Genomic DNA, 17,391 nt, shown 5'->3' with positions numbered 1-17,391 from the left:
CATTCCCCATGTCTGCATTAATTTCCCATACACAATCAATTGTAGGGAGTTTGTGTCCAGATTTTCTCTTGGTATTAGAGTGCACAGGGGGCGTTTCTGCTGTTCTGAGTATATTTTTGTGGTGTTTTAAGTGATTAATCCTAGTGAGTTAGTTTCCTATTTTTATTTTTTTAACAATACCTTAAACTTACTTTTGTAAAAAGCTCTCTCCCTTGCTTTCAACTTCCAGTTTTATTTCTGTAAGCCTTAGTTTAGTTTTGTTAGTTCTAGAGTGTGTTGCTCTGCTGAAAACCAGGAAACGATGTTAACCTTACTCCTTGTCATTTCTCAGCCCTCACAAATCCGTTGCAGCTTCTGGCTGCCCAGGCCAGCTCATCCACTCCTGTAGCAGTCGTCCGAGCCTGTGAGCCCGAGGCCATTTGCGCGGTTTCTTCCTCGGATGAGCCCAGCGTCAAAAAAGCCCGCCTGGATGATCCGAATGCAGCAGGAACAGCAGCTCAAGCAGGGGTCATCATATCCACAGCCTCGCAATCCCAGGGAAGTGGCGAGTGAGGGGGGACGAGCGTCTGAGGAAGGGAGAAAACTTAAGAGTTCTATGATCCGCGAATCTGTTTTTTGTTTAGGATGCTGAGGTGCCAAAACAAATTGAGGAAATATCCCTGCGGCCGTACTGGACTCTACACAAATCTTAGTTATTTTTGTCAACTTTAGATTTTTAACTATCGATGCAGACAATTGATTGTATGACTGCTGGCGGAAACTCCCCCACACCCTTCAGATACGGTGGGGAAAGGGATTGCTTTGCAGGTCACCCTTGTTAAAAGGAAAGTTTTTCAAAGAAAACAGCTGCACCGTTGGAAGAAGGTTTTTAATCTGGAATGCCTTAAGCGCGGTCTGGCACGGAGTGTTTAAACACGAACTTTGACCTTCAAAAGAGGATTAGTGCAGGATACTGTGGTGACAACATTAAAGCATCATGGTACCAAACAAGCAGATTATAAAAAAAAAAAAAAAAAAAAGTATAAAACAATTTTATGTTGATTTGTATTTATGTGAGAGAGGACTGATAAACCAAATCTTTCAAGCTGCATTTATTAACATGATGGGGAATGGGACTGAATGGAGGCTTTAATTTTTATATTCTCTCAAGGGGGGGAAAAAAATGCACCAACCCCCGCCCCCCACGTTGCTTTATTTTCTTAAACTTCCTTTTCGGCTTCTCTTGATCGTGATCTAGGTCTCATTGCTGCTGGTGCAAGCACAGAAAAGGCTCCTACATCTGTCACGTTTCTCACGTGTGCCGTTTCCAAATTGTTATGCTCTCGCTTCCCAAGTCGGGGTTCCTTTCAGACCAGCCTGACTTAACTTCTGGAAGTATTTTGGAATAAAACGGTGGTGGTGGCGGCATGGAAGCGATCGTATTGGCACTTTTTTATTTTTTCCCCCCCTCCCTCCCTGGGAACGTTGGCCAATGCAACCCGCTGACCCGGCTGCCGGAGTCTTGTGGCGACAGGCCAGAGCCGGTACTATGAAAAGGTCAGAGTTGTAGGTGGCGCACTTAGGGCCACGGCTGTCGTGGATCCGCCGAAGCCCCGTACCTGCAGCCGAGGTTCGGGATTGAAGGTAACTGGGCAGAGGATAAGAGCTGTATCCATGTCTCAGGTATTGAGACGGCCAGAACTGCATGTAGCTGCGAGAAGGCAGATGGACGCTTAGATGACATTGTAGCTAGAAAAGTGTCAAAGGTATTTAGTAGGAAAACTGAATACAAGAAATTTTTTTTTCCCCTCCCCCAGGCATTGAATTGATTTCTTGTGCTAACTGAACAGAACACTGCTGCCTCCTTTAAAACAAAACCAGTCATTTTGTACTGTTTAAAGTACCTAAGGCCTTCCATCGCTGGGGCCTTTTTCCAATGCCTTCAGCTGCAGTAAAGGTTTGTGTTGGCCTTTGTATGTCTGTCTCACCCCCCCAGCCATTCCTTGTGGCATTCTCTTCTTGTAGATGCCTTCAAGACTAAAAGTTTGAATTCCTTTATTTGCTTTGAATGATTTTCATAGTTGCTGTGAGAAGGGAGGGGATGGCAAATGATTCAGTTTTCAGTTAGCACTTATAAATTTGAGATACATCAATTTGTGATGTACAGGGTGATAGGGAAGCAGCTTAGGAAAAAAAATGACAGCTTGCTTTGCAGGATGAATTCTGTCTAGTTTGCTGTAAATGTGCCAGTAAAAGTGTTGCAGGTTCCCAGATCTCCCTCTAGCGTCAGCTGGTTAGTGACTTTCAGCTCTGGAATCCGGTAGGAATGAAAGCAGTGTCATTGGAAAATGGTTCATGTTAGAAGAGATGGGTAGAAGAATTGCATTTGCTCCGGCGATAGCAGCCTCTGTGCTACGCATGCAGTGGGAAACGGCTTTTCAGAGAGGCTGAGTGGCGCAAGTCGATGATCCTGAGCACGAGACGTTGGAAAGGAAAGCCACATTGTGAAGAATACTCCATGCTTCAGGTTGCAACCTGTGCCCTAACCCCCAACCACCTAATCTTCAGGGACATTAACTAATGCTATGCGATTTGCACTGTGTCCTACTAGAACAGGTTTTCATAGCTCAGTACAGGGAATTACATTTGTACCATCCTGATCACCGCAAATGCTGTCTTTGAGTCCCTAAGGAATAGAAGCATGAGATCTGAACTTTGCCTGGGAAGAGAATTGGATGGAGCTAATTGCAAGCTGGTAGTTTCTTAAATTGTTACCTAGTCACTCATATCATGTATTTCCGGTTACTTCATTATGAGTTATTACTAATGTTCTCCCTTCTATATATTAAATTTGAATGTATCCAATTTGGCTGTTTCTTTCATGTAATTAGAGCTCTTGGATTCAGTGCAAGGCTTCTGAAACCTTCCCAGTTACTGATAACTGCTAGTGTCATTCAGCTCCTCTAGGTGACCGCAGACGGACTGTGTTCCTGCTTACAATTAAATAGGTGAAAGCTCCAGATTAGGAGAGAAATACTGATAAACAGGGGTGGAAAAATGTTTTGAAAATCTAAGGGCCAGCCAAAAGTTTTAAAAGGGTTTTATTTTGGTTTAACTTGCTTTGCGCTCCTTATCCTCTTCCATCCCTATCCACAGCCTCTCGCCTTGCTTCCAGTCTTCCGGTAGCAGCTCCCTGACGCAGGTGGGTGGCTCTTCAGCAGGCTTGGTCTCCGGACTTTGCCACAGCTGCGTCTCCTCGGCCTCAGATCCTGTTCCACCCCCAGTCCTGACCACAGCTCCTTGATCTGGCACAGGTACCAAATTTTAGGCGCTTAGGTGACCCGGCACCTAGGATTTGTCTAGCCCTGCTTACACAGTGTTGTGTGTGATTATATATTATTTCATTCGTTCATAAGCTCTACCTACTTGGGTTGCCAGTTCTCTGTGCACATCCCTAAAATTCAGAACAGATTGCCTGCCTGCCTGCCTGCCTACTGCTGCTCATTCTTCTTCCTGTTCAAAAGAGAAAGGCACTGAATCTGTAAAAAAAAAAAAAATGGCAGCGCACACAATCCCTTTGCTAAGGTTTGTTTTAAAGTGAAGACTTTTAACATATCGCAAGTAAACGGTGGACTGGTGCACAGAAAATGCACAAATGAGGAAATCAAAAAATGTTTGCGTGTTGTGTTGACATTTAATGTAGTTGCATATAATCAAAAAATTTTCAGTGACTTCATGGAAAAGAATTTGTCATCTTATTGTAAACAAATTATGAATGTCCTTTATAAACATAAATGTATTCAAACAAACCCCCCCAGTAATGAGCAGGTTGAACAATTGCTCAATATCGAATCAACGTCTAGCAATTCAGTCCCCTGACACGGGACTGTGTTTCGCCAGGCTGCAGCGGGAGGGACAAGTGCAAACTGAATTGGTTTTCTCTGTAACAGAATAAAACAAAGCAACACTAAACTGCAAATCAAAAAAAGTAGGCATAAGCAAGACGTATAAACAATAAAGCATACACCCCTGATTCAAAAAGCAACAGTATATAAGATTCTAAGGGAATACAAAGTAAGAATTCCCTTAAAAAGAGAATTTTGATACATCAGTGAAAACAAAACAATGTAATGAAACATTGAGTTAGACTGAAGAAAACCAGTAATACATTTTATAGAAAAAAAATTGAAGATAGTGTGAAGTCACTGAAAATGTTTTGATTACATGCAACCACATTAAATGTCAGCGCAGCACACAAACATTTATTTTTTGAAGATTTTAATATGACATGCTAAGATCTTCTAAACCCTTGTGGACCACTGCTGCTCAGTTCTTGTGTTGGTGCTTGGGCTGCTCACCCAGACTTAATATCATTTATTTGTTTCACACCTTTCCAGCCAGGGAATTGGAGGCATGTTATGTATAACATAACACAATGGACGTCATCAACATGGAAGTTACAAAGCTAACTAATGTACAAATCAATAAAACACAAAGTATTCCACTTTATTCTCCTATTTGCTTTTTCTTTTCTTTTGGTTATATTTGTTGTTTTGTGTACCACTTAAACATAACTTTGGGCCTTTTATTTCATGCTCACTAGATCGTAGCTTTCTGGCTTGGCTGTCTCTCTAGAATGTGCTGCTTTTACTTGTCAGAGCTTAGGGATGTTTGTCTTTTACACAATTTATCTTTTAATATTTGTTTATAATTTTAACTGGGTTAACGGTGCACAGAAAGTCGGTTCTTAAGGCATTTCAAGCTCTAGGTATTTTGCCATGGGCTATCCGATACCTGGTGAAATTCCTTAGTCACCCCATCTCAGCACTCTTCTTCTCTCCTCAGCTCAACCCCAGCACACTCTGACCCTCTTCTCATCCCACCTCACTCCAGCTTGATTTTAGTGCACTCATCCTTTTCCTTCCCACTTCTCCCCCTCCTATCCACCTCTCAGGCTCCCTCCGGTCTGGCTGCATGCCAGCCTCCTGCCCACCTCCCAGTCCAGTGGCATCTGATGTGAAGCAGGGATGCTGAGGTGCGGGGGTGTTCATACACATGGACACTCCACCACTCACTGAACCTCAGAACGTATGCACAGATGTTGCATGGAACATGTGTACACTAGCTGGTGGCAGGTGGGGTGCAGCAGTGCACACCCCACTATCTGGTGAGCCTAAAAGCACTGTACCATGGCTTTCACGTTGTGCTGTCACTGCATCAGACTTGCATGTGTTTAAATGAGCTGTTTCCCACTGATCAACATAACGCATACACCTCACCTTTCAGGGCCAAAGTTTTATTGGGGACAAAGTATTTATGGGGGTCCATTTTCAGCCACCTTCTGACCAACAAAGTTAATTGTATGAACTTATCCAGCTAACTTTGGAATATTCCATGGCGTAGCAGCACCATTGAATATATCCAACTATCTTAAAAGTTTTCTGATGTTTTCCATCTGGATAATAGTCCCATCATTGTTCCTATAAAAAACCACCACTTCCTCTTTTGTGTTGGATGGCAACTTCCCAAGAATCTCCATCTGGATAGTCATGGCGTTGCAAGGACTCTGTCGAAGAGGAACTAAGAGACCTAGCCCTCCTCTTCCTTGTGACAGAAACTTTGGAGATCCTGAAACGATCTGGGTTTGCCTTGAAATGATTATTCAGCCAGTCCAAAACAGAGAAGAGTGAGATCTTTCTCTATATTACCTCTTACCCCGTTGGGCTCTCATTCACTCCTGCCCCACCTCCCAGTGCTCTGGCATCCTGAGGACTCTGCTTGCTCTGTTTCTGATTCTTCACGGACCAGGCATATTGATCTAACTCCAGTGAGATACATCTATGCCTCATGACTTGGGCAGCGATGACACTTAACTCTCTTTTTGCCCTCCTATCTCTTCTCCATGAGGGGAACAAGGAGCTGTCAACACAATTGTTGGCTGTTATCCTTGCAGCTGGTACAGGACCTTTTGGCACTGGATCCATGCCCTCAGATGGTCCTGTTTCAGTCTGGGGCCTTCTCGTATTCCCACCTAGTTGTATGATCTCAGGAAACCTGGAGTTAAAAGACTGCGGGTCAGGCTTTGGGCCCATGACTGAGACCCCAGTTCTGGTGCAATCTGTCAGACTGACTTGCCACACGATCACTGTGGCTCTTCAGATAGACCTCATCTGCACAGCAGGAAATGCTGGCCCACCCACGTGCAAAATGGAGGCCTGCAGCACGAGGACCCTGCTTTTGTCTGCCATCAGATCAATGCAAAGACTGAAACCGGAGAAGTAGCAGAAGGGGAGTCCTGGGAGAAAGCAGGAAAGGTGGTGATCTGCTAAGTAAGAGGTGGCATTGTAACTTGCATGGTACAGACTAGCAAGAGCCTTACAGTAACTGAGCAGAGAAGGAAATGTACTTTCTTAGCAGACATTACATTTTGACTTTATCAGATTGCGTCCCTAAATACGAGGGGAAATGTTTACTTAAGTATTTTCCTCAGCAAGAGAAAATGGTTTTCTTTGTGAGCATATTTGGAGTTATCCCTTTATTTTCACCGTTCTTTATCTTGCCTGTTTCAAAGTGGATGTCTGGGTATTTAAAATCAGTCAGCATGTGCTCCTTGATATCACCAAAGACTGTTGGTGTTCCCTTAAAAACAGGAGTTAAGTATTTTAGAACCAATAAATGAAAAAGCAAAAGATGTAAATTCTGTTAACAGATAAGCTCCCCATCACCATATCCCTTAATGAAAACTTAGAAATTGAGGCTCTTACTATTTTTTACATGACATTTCATTTGCAAATGTGGAAGGAACTAATTAGAATCTTGCCACTAGGTAATGATTCTGACCTTGCAGGATTGTTCAAACTTTTTTTTTTTTTTTGATGGGGGAGAAGCTATATTTTTATTTGCAGACTTATTAAAACATAAAGAAATAAATTAGTGATGAAAAGAATAGTGTTGAATAATGCAGTGGATTTTTTGTATCATATTTAAGAAGACTAGATTTAAGTGATCATTTTCACCATCATGGTAGAAAACTTTATTTTTGAAATGCTAATAGTGTCATAATGTGGTTGAAAATGCTGTGGTGAGGACAGTCTTATCTTTGCAGTGAGCCTTCTAAACAAGGGGTGGCCAGCACCGGTCCTTAAGAGCCACAAACAGGCCTGGTTTTCAGGATATCCACAATGAATATGCATGAGACAGACATCCACATAATGGAGGCAGAGCATGCAAATCTATCTCATGCATTATTCATTGTGGATATCCCGAAAACAGGCCTGTTTGTGGCTCTTAAGCACCAGTGCTGGCCACCTCTGCTCTAGACATTCCCTCTTCTTCCCTGTATCTGTTTCTGCAGACATTACTGATGATGTAGGTGGAGAGCAGAGCTCTCTAGTTGCTACCTACAGGGTACTTGGTACCTTTTCAGATTCACCTCGTTGCTCTGTTTTAGTTTGCAGTGTTTCATAAAGTGATTACGGATGTCCTTGCAGCAGATTTAATGTCGCTCTTCTTAAAGTACTGGCTGTTTTATTACTAACCTTTAATTATGATTTTATTAATTTACTAATTTAACAAAGGCCTTTAGGTCGTTATGAATGCCCTCTCTCACAGTTCCACAGATGTTTCCTGGTTTTTACCATTTTATGATCCGAACATATTTTTTTTGCTGTGCAAATATGCAGGAAAGCTACCTTAACTGACTTTTCCTTCCTTCCTCCCACTTCCAAATTGTTTTATTCTGATGAGTCAAGGTCAAAGTAATTGGATAACTGGGGAAAAGAGTGATGATGGCATTATGTTAAGTACACTACAATTGCTAGTTCAGGTAGTATCCCCCACAATAGGAAATGTAACATCAACTAAATTTTCCCACAAACCCTTGGCCAATCCCGAACTCTGTCACCACAAGGGTGGCTCTCCAGCTTAAAAGGTCTGCTTTTTTCCCCCGTAGAAAATACTGATCCTAATTCCATTATCTGCTTCAGGCTTGGATCCCACAATGCCATTTGTGAAAACAAACCTTGGCCCCTCATAGGGGCAGAAAAAAATCCATAATCTGCCCATCCACAGCAATTTACAATTCCTATTACTCCCTCAGATCACCTGAAGCTTATCCCCATGCTTTCTTGAATTCAGATACTGTCTCTGTCTCCACCATCTCCACCTCTGAAAAGAAATATTTCCTTAGATCGCTCCTGAGTTTACATAAGAACATAAGAAAATGCCATACTGGGTCAGACCAAGGGTCCATCAAGCCCAGCATCCTGTTTCCAACAGTGGCCAATCCAGGCCATAAGAACCTGGCAAGTACCCAAAAACTAAGTCTATTCCATGTTACCATTGCTAATCGCAGTGGCTATTCTCTAAGTGAACTTAATAGCAGGTAATGGACTTCACCTCCAAGAACTTATCCAATCCTTTTTTAAACACAGCTATACTAACTGCACGAACCACATCCTCTGGCAACAAATTCCAGAATTTAATTGTGCGTTGAGTAAAAAAGAACTTTCTCCGATTAGTTTTAAATGTGCCCCATGCTAACTTCATGGAGTGTCCCCTAGTCTTTCTACTATCCGAAAGAGTAAATAACCGATTCACATCTACCCGTTCTAGACCTCTCATGATTTTAAACATCTCTATCATATCCCCCCTCAGTCGTCTCTTCTCCAAGCTGAAAAGTCCTAACCTCTTTAGTCTTTCCTCATAGGGGAGCTGATCCATTCCCCTTATCATTTTGGTTTCCCTTCTGTGTACCTTCCTTTCATGCTTGTTCTAGAGCCTTCTTTCCACTGAAAGAGGCTCACCTCCTGTGCATAGAAACCTTGGAAGTATTTACCTGTGTCTATCTTGCCTTTCTTCTAGGGTATGCATGTTTAGATCTGTGTCTGTCCCCATATGCGTATGAACCGGTCTGTATCTTTTGAAGGGTGCACTCTCTCCAGAACAGCATGCAGTACTCCAAATGAGGTTTCACAAGGGTAATATCACCTCCCTTTATCTGCTGACGATTCCTTTCCCTATGCAGCCAGGCATCTCTCTGGCTTTTACCATCATTTTAGCCACCTTAAGATCATCAGATACAATGACCCCCAGATCCTGCTCTTTCATGCTTAGAAAGGTTTCACCCTCAATACTGTACCTCTCCCTTGGATATTTGCATCCTAAATGCACAAGACTGCATTATCTTAGCTGCCAGACCATTCCTTGAGCTTTGCTAGATCCCTCCTCCTGTTTTTCACACCTTCCTGGTTGTCTACCCTGTTGCAGATTGTTGTATCATTGCAAAAAGACAAACCTTTCCCGATAGTCCTTCAGCAGAATCACTGATGAGCATGTGTGGGATTGGATGCGGCAGAATAAGCGATTGCAATGAAGGGGAGTGTGTGAAGAGGATTTGTATGGCTGGATCAGTGAGGACATCGGATAGGAAAGGGGCCTTGAATATATCCATGGGGGGGGCTGTGTGTCTGCATTGAGGGGATTGTGTAGGGGGTGTGGGAAGAGTCATGTGTGAATGCATATGGTGTTCCTATATGTATAATGGCTGGATGTGGGTGCTGGTGGGCTGTAGGATGAGTTAGAAGTGAAACTGGAGGGGGGGGGGGGGGTGTACATTAATGCATGTCCATATTACCATTTCTAACTCTGCATAAGCAGTATCTCAGTTCCTAATATGGCGTGTAACTTCCCGCCCTAATATGGTGAGTTCTGCTTCCATAGCTGTGGTGTGCTATTTCCTAGTCACCATTTACATGGATGTTACTGAAGACACTAGCAGGAGTGGAATAAAAACACTAATAAAATCAGTTCATTAGCTCAGCCTGAGTTTGAGAGACCTTAAATAATTACTAAATTAATCCTTAGTTTTATAAAGATTAATTTTGACCATTTTCACAGTAGAAACATAAGTAAATGTGTACACATTACTTTCTAAGGTGAGATTACAGTCATTTTTCTTTACAGCCCTGCTGTGAGCTGTGACCTGGTTATTGCTTGTCTTGTACCTTGTGGTGTGTTGGTCTCATTAAGGTTTTCCACTATGATGAGAAAACATACTTTTATTTGTGGCATATATATGTGGGGATCAGAGCTATTCATAGCCATTCTACAGACTCTTATCTGTCTTGTATCTCATGGCAAACAGCTGGTTGATGTTACCTGGATTGTACATGGTTAGTTCAGGCTGTAAATCGTGTCCTTGCTGCCCAAAATGGCCACAACAGGTGTAACCAAAAATGTTCAGCTTGTATTCTCTGCCTTCATGCTATGACACATGGTTACCTGGGAAATTATGTACCCACGGACCATAGAAATAGGGGTTCTCAGCCAAACAGCTGCAGTCTGTCATTACAATTGCTGGTCTTGTCTTAACATTTTTTTTAGGAAGTTTGTCAGTTTACGCTTGCCAGTGATGTAAGTGAATCGTTTGACAGACATGTCTGCAGCTATTGTTACTTACCAACACAAAGTAAATTTGTAAATCAAATGCAAGCCGGAAGCCTCTTCAGCGGGAGACAAGGGACAACATGCCGATATGTGAAATGAGGAGGACTGTGTTTTTCAGACATTTATTTTCCAAGAGGATTGCTCAGTTCTGTGATGAAACACTGGTCCGACTGACCAGTCGAATTATTCCCTAACTGGATGCATGTCTCTGAGATAAGTGGAAATGAGATGCAAATTGCCACAAGGCACATCTTATTGCACAGTCAGTTCTGATTTGAACAACTGGGATATGTTCCATTTCCCTGTACCATTCCTGCAGGCCCCTAGAGTACAGTTTAATATTCTATAAATTAGTGCTGTAAATTAAACAGAAATCTGACAGCTTCCCCCTTGAAGAAAAACTTATTTTTCCCTCTGCATTTAGACTATCAGTAGGGAGGGAGGAAAGAAACGAGGCATCTGAACCAGGGTGCAGATTTCATAGAATTGCTCTGCAAAGTAAGTGGCTTCTGCAAGTGGGGTCTCTGCATTTTCTAGAGTACAACGCGTCTTGATTTTTAATTCTCCCGCCCTCATCCAATCCATCCCTTCCCTTGCATTAGCAACTGAGTCTTATCACAGACCTTTATTCCAGTAGACCTTGGCTTCTTCGAGATTACTCTTTCTGTAACTGGTAGCTTGAATCCTAAAAGATTACCTAATCTTGAAGCTTTCCACACGTGTAAAGGACACGAATTCTGTGCTCCAGAGACCACACCTCTGTCAAGGTTTTTAATTGTAAATATCCATTGCTATTCTGAAGCAGGCAAATACCAAACATTGTGTTTTAGCAGTGTTCTCTGTTACTGAGGGACTGATGTAATAAGCTTTGTGTTAAAAGTGCACTGAAATTCAGCACACAGTTTCTTCATGTGCACACTAAAAATAGTTTAACTCTTGGTACAGTAAGCTAATGCCATGCAAGTGCATCGGGAGTTTAACAAAAAGGCATGCTGACCTGAAAATGTGCGCAAATGGCTTGCTTAGCGTGCGTAAGATTCAGTTTATGCAGAGAAAACACATTTTACGTGCACACAGACATGATTTATGCACACAGTATGGTCTGTGCATAAATCATGGGTTATGCACACAATATGATTTAGAAGGATAAATTATGATTTCTGTGCATAAGTTGTGCTCCTGATGTAAGTTAAATGTACAACTCTTGTGCTTCATATTGTGCACACAAATTATGTTCGGCACACAATGCACACTAACCTTATTTTATGCATAGAAAATATTTGTACAGAAATCACTTTCTGTGCGTAAATGCCAAAATACAGGCCCCCCCCCCCCCGGCAACAAAACTCCAGGTTCAACCCCACAGACTAATTATTCCACCTCTGATCAGGAGTTAAATTTCCAATGTTAAGGAAACATGAATTAAACTTGCACAGTGTCTGCACTGGAGCCTATTAACCATAGCCCGCGATTAACTTGGGATTTAATTGGAGGAGTGCTAGTTTGTGCTGATAGTTGCTTATATTTTTTCATGTGGCTAAACTCCCTGTTGCACCAGGAGTGAAGCTGTATACACAAAAACGTATGCACAACCCTGTGCTAACATGCATGCAGCTTGGGCCTCCGCAAAGCTACGCTAGATTTCTGTATTCATTTTTCCCCAAGACTTAACATAATTGCTTTTTAAACAAGGTACAAGAATAACATGCAAGATAATCATATCCTACCAAAATATATGCTTTAGTAATAACCTTGCCTTATTCAGCATAATGTGGATTCATTCAACTATGTAGTAAGACTTGAGGAATCTGTCCCGCATCCAGACTGTATAGTAAAGATGGTGAACTCTTGAAGTCATAGATACAGGTTGGGTTAAAAACTCCTGAATTTCTTCTGAAGTTCTTCTTCTAGTTTTAAAGACATCAATACTAAAATACTTGGCAGGTTTGAGGGCAATCATTCCTAGTGTGACTCAAGAAGATGCTCATTGGTGGTTATATGTTTGCAGATTTATACTCTCTAATCATGCAGATTTGAAGTGTCTGAATTCAGCTGCATTTTGAATAATGTCCCACACATAGGCTATATATTGGGGAAAGGTGTAGGTTAACGGGTATCTTTATTGAACAGATCTTTCAAAAAGATTTTCATGGCCTATCCCGAGGAGCCAGAAAGAAGCAGGAAGATTTTTAAGAAGCCCAAGCACTCTGACCTTCAGAAAAAACTGACATTGGGGGGAGAGAAGGGGCAGTGTAGCATTTTATGAAAAAAAAAAAAATGTTGTCCTTTGCACCTGTTTGTAGTTCAGGGGAGAAAGACAGAGGTTCTCACTCTGGGGAAACGTATCTTTTACTGCTCCTAACAGAAGAGTACCAAAGGCTGATAAAACATGTACGGTAGTATCAAAATGTTAATGAATGAGTTTGTCAGCTGCAAAAACAAAGCAAAGGTAATTGATCATGAAATGGGCAGGAAAGAGTAATTTAAAATTATAAATTTGGATTGATGCAATTGTGACACGTCGCTCTTCATGGTAGGAGCTTCTGTAGAGAGGGTGGGAAATGTATTTTGCAATCAGATGTTTCTAGTAGAAACAATTGAGTATGCAAAATAAGTACAGTACAAGTATGAGGTCTCTGCTGTTATGCAAGAGTTGATTATTTTTTTTGTAACGGAGTCAGAATTGCAGAAGTTTTTACTACCATGTGAGACCAGGATGGTCTGAACTATCTGTTCTACCTGCAGGGCTGGGAGGGATCCTTCTCACTACTTTGCATTCAGCACTTACTGGACAGAGGGAAGAATGAAATCTTGTTATCTTTTTGTTCCTAAATTAAAACGCATAAAGTATATTTTACATTGATATGAAAGTTATTTTCACGTGTTTGATCGTCAGTTTTAAAAGCATGCTCTTGGTCTAATGTGGGAACCTAGGTCTGCAGCATTAGATTTAAATAACTTGCCATGCCCCCTCTCCAAGCAGCTTGTGAAACTTGCGACAGAAAATTGTAACCTGAATTAAATGTGGAAAAAGACAACTGTCTACCATGATGGAAAGCAAATATTTAAGGTTAGACCTGTGTTTTCTCTTCAAAGGGGATGCAGTATTTTTTTTTTTTTTTAATGAGGAGCCATACTTTTTTAAATAATTTGAGATCTGAATGTGATTTCTAATGTATTAGGTTAAAGTTTTATGGCTGTAATAAAGTTTTAAAATTCTATTTTTTTTTCAGTTTATTTTTACCTGTTCCCTGTTTATCTATTTACTGAAAGTTGATGTATGTGGTTGGGGGAGTTTTCTCCTCTTAGCATTTGTTTCTATAACCAGAAATAAAATTATATATGAAAAAAAGCTGCTGCTTTTTATGGGGATTTTCTTTCTTCATTGGGGGGTTATATTGGCTGATGCTTTTACACTTTTTTGGGGGGAGGGGCAGGAGAGGAGGGATTGTGAAGATGAGATTTCTTTTATTTAAATTTTTTTTAAAGTCTCCCTCAGGTTTTGCCACAAATCGGGTTGCCGTTCAGTGCAGAGAACGTTGTTTTCCTCTCATAGCGAGCACAATATTTATTTTATTTATTTTTAGGTTTTTATATACCGGAAGTTCCTGTATACAATACATATCACTCCGGTTCACAATTAACAGAGAAAACTATCGCCGGGAAGGCGGTTTACATGGAACATACATGCAACATGGAACATATCGAATAAACTATAGTAAAGTACAATCTAATTTAAAACAACTGAAATAAACTTAGGAAATAACTTGGTACATGTAACTGAAGCAAGATGAACATTACATTATTGCTGCAAGGCAAGGCTGGATGTTTGTTCTTATTGCTATTAGCTCTCTGGGAAAGCTTGATGGAATAGCCAAGTTTTGAGTTTCGCCTTGAAAGTAATGTGGCATGGTTCAAGACGGAGGTCTGGTGGTAGTGAGTTCCAGAGAGACGGGCCCGCTGTGGATAGAGCACGTTTTCTCAGGGTAGATTTTGCAGGTTGTGTGATCATTCTATTCTGGTATGCCGTTCTGGTTGGTTTGTTAGAAGAGTGTAGTTGAAGCTGGAAAGTTAGGTTGAGTGGGGAGATGTTGTGAAGGGCCTTGTGAATCATCATGCAGGTCTTGAACTGAATCCTATATTTGATGGGAAGCCAGTGGAGATGTTGGAGGATCGGGGTGATATGGTCCCTTTTTTTGGCATTGGTAAGTATTCTTGCAGTGGCATTCAGTACCATCTGGAGTGGTTTGGTAGTGTATGCTGGAAGGCCTTGCAGGAGTGAATTACAGTAATCTAATTTAGTGAGAATGATGGCCTGGAGTACTGTGCGGAAGTCCCTATAGAGTAGAAGGGGCTTTAGTTTCTTCAGCACTTGTAATTTAAAGAAGCATTCTTTTGTGGTGTTATTTATGAATTTGTTGAGGCTGAGTCTGTTGTCTAGTAGTACTCCCAGATCTCTGACTTGAGGTGCTGTGGAGTATCCTGAGGCGTCTGGAGGGTTGCTGGATGTTGGCGGGGCAGATTTATCTGGTGCTATTATGAGGATTTCCGTTTTTTTGGTGTTTAGAATGAGGTTGAGGCTGGTTAGAAGATCGTTGATGGATGAGAGGCATTTTTTCCAATGATCCATGGTTTTATGTATGGTCTCTGTGATAGGTATGAGAATTTGTATGTCATCCGCGTATAGGAAATGGGTGAGTTTGAGGTTAGTAAGCAGATGACAGAGTGGGAGAAGGTAAATGTTGAAGAGGGTGGGGGAGAGTGATGATCCTTGTGGTACCCCCATCTTGGCTTGGATGGGGTGAGATTCCTTATTGTTTATCTTAACTTTGTATGATCTGTTCTCTAAGAAGGATTTAAACCAGTTAAAAGCTGCTCCAGTGATGCCGATATTTGTCAGTTGTTGTAGTAGGTTAGGGTGGTTCACGGTGTCGAAAGCTGAGGAAAGATCCAGGAGCGCGAGGAGACAAGGTTGGCCTTTTTCGAGATTGAAGATGATGGTGTCCGCTAGTGTGGCTAATAAGGATTCGGTGCTTTTTTTCTTTCGGAATCCATATTGATTATTGGTGAGGATATTGTTCTCTTCAATAGATGTGGATAAGTTGGATGAGAACGCTGCTGCCAGTCTCTGTCAATAACATTCAGGATTTTGTTTAATGCTGCCTAGAAAGTCATTGGACCTGCCACAGAGGGGAAGGCTTGAAAATCAAAAAGCAATACTTCTCCCAAATTTAAACATGCACAGCATTCTAATAATCCATTTCTATAGGGAAAAAGTCGAACAAGATGTAAATCCCCAGGCTCCCACCACAGGGCCAGTTTCTTCCTTTACTACTCCCAGGTGAAAGGTCTGATAGTCTTGCTTAACTCTGCAGGAGTCAAAGAGCTGCTGGAGTATCCTAGCATCTGACCTCGTTTAATGATTTCACATTTCCAGCCTAGAGGTGAATGGCTGTGTAGGGTCACTTTTAAAGTAACACAGTAAATGACAGCAGAAAAAAAAAAGTTTGTCCAGTTATCCTGCCTGCACAAAGGATAAATCCCAGCTGCTAGCCATGGAGTGTGTCCTGCAGGTTTTCTCCTTATCCAGGGCAGGCTCTCTTGTCTTTCTCCTATGTGGTAGTCCATTTTGGGGAGAACAGCTAACACAATCTCTGCTTAGTTCTCTCCAACATCCACCTTTTTCATGCCTTGACTACAAAGCTCTGTAATCTAAATAACCGGCAATGCCCCTGATCATCCAGCCTGCCATACAGGCCCAGCTATGTGAGCATTCGCTAGTCCATTCTACTATAGTAGCCAGTCAGACAAACCTGGCCACATGGATGCCTGGGTTGTCACTAATAACTGTTCATGCTAATCATTTTGATACACATTCTAGCAGTCCCAGAACACCACAATTGTTAAATCTTAAAAATGTGCTACTAGGTCATGCTTTCTGCAATCTCTACTTTTAACAACTAGGGATCCCCTGTGCTTATCCTATGCCCTCTTAAACTTCGTTACTGTCTTAGCTTCTGCCACCATCCACCCACTCTGGGAGGACATTCCACACGTCCACCACCCTTTCTGTGGAAAAATAGTTCCTGACATTGCTCCTCAGTACCTCATATCATAACCCCTTGTTCTAGAGTTTGATGGTTGAACTTTCCATTCAATTATTCTATGTATCCTCCACTGTCTCCTCACCCTTGCTTCCATACACCTACTTTCATGGAGAGCATACATGTTTAGCAGGTGATAAAAATAAGTGGGAGAAAAGTAATAAAAGTACTGGTTTGATCCCCCATGGCTGATGTCTTCCTATGTAGTGTTCACACACAATTTTACTCTCAAATTCTTTTGACATCTGCATATCCAAGTATGTACTAAATATTAAGACTGAAGCCCGAGCATTTTCTGTTTAACTGAAGGCAGTGTCACAGAGGTGCAAATTTTTGAATGTTCAGATATAAAGACAGGCAGTGTCCAGTAACATTTCTGTTCACTTCTGGTTTTCAGAAAGTGCAGTGTGCTGATTTTGATATCCACAATGAATATGGATCGGATATATTAGCAGTCAAGGTGTCTAAGAGTCAGATTAACTTGCATATCTGAGTTACTCTGCAAATCAACCTAGTTTGTGCCTCATTGTAGGTCTATAGTGTGAATACCTCCATGTTTTAGCAGAGTAGAATAAACCTAAAACTACTAGCATGATAAACTTAGTGATGTCGTGAAAACAAAAAAAAATTTTTTTTGATTCCAACATGTCCAGATTCTTTTCTGGAGCACTAGTGCCATTTTGTGGTCAAATGAGGTACTGCAGAGCCCTCAGAGAGGATCCCCTTTGTCATCATCAGTAAATTACCAGCAAGTAGAACTTGACATTAACCAGTTTGGCATTTGCTGATGGAAGGAATCTGTCTGAGCAACTAAACAAGAAACAGATTTGTCTTTACCCATTTTATTTTTGTTTACAGTAAC

General features: G+C 41.5%; 1 protein-coding gene across 1 annotated transcript in view; it reads left to right on the top strand.

Annotated features, from left to right (window-relative positions):
• The window catches only part of FOXK1 (forkhead box K1), a 64,353-nt gene extending 60,763 nt beyond the window's left edge, over positions 1–3,590 (top strand). The window contains exon 9 of the mRNA XM_029576334.1: positions 332–3,590. Within this exon, the coding sequence (XP_029432194.1) occupies positions 332–552 (221 nt within the window). The 3' untranslated portion in view covers positions 553–3,590. The remainder of the gene's footprint in view (positions 1–331) is intronic.
• Positions 3,591–17,391: the final 13,801 nt, after the last annotated feature.

This window comes from Rhinatrema bivittatum, chromosome 14 (assembly GCF_901001135.1).
Source record: "Rhinatrema bivittatum chromosome 14, aRhiBiv1.1, whole genome shotgun sequence".
Lineage (NCBI taxonomy): Eukaryota > Metazoa > Chordata > Amphibia > Gymnophiona > Rhinatrematidae > Rhinatrema > Rhinatrema bivittatum.
This window is presented reverse-complemented; position numbering and strand designations above follow the sequence as displayed.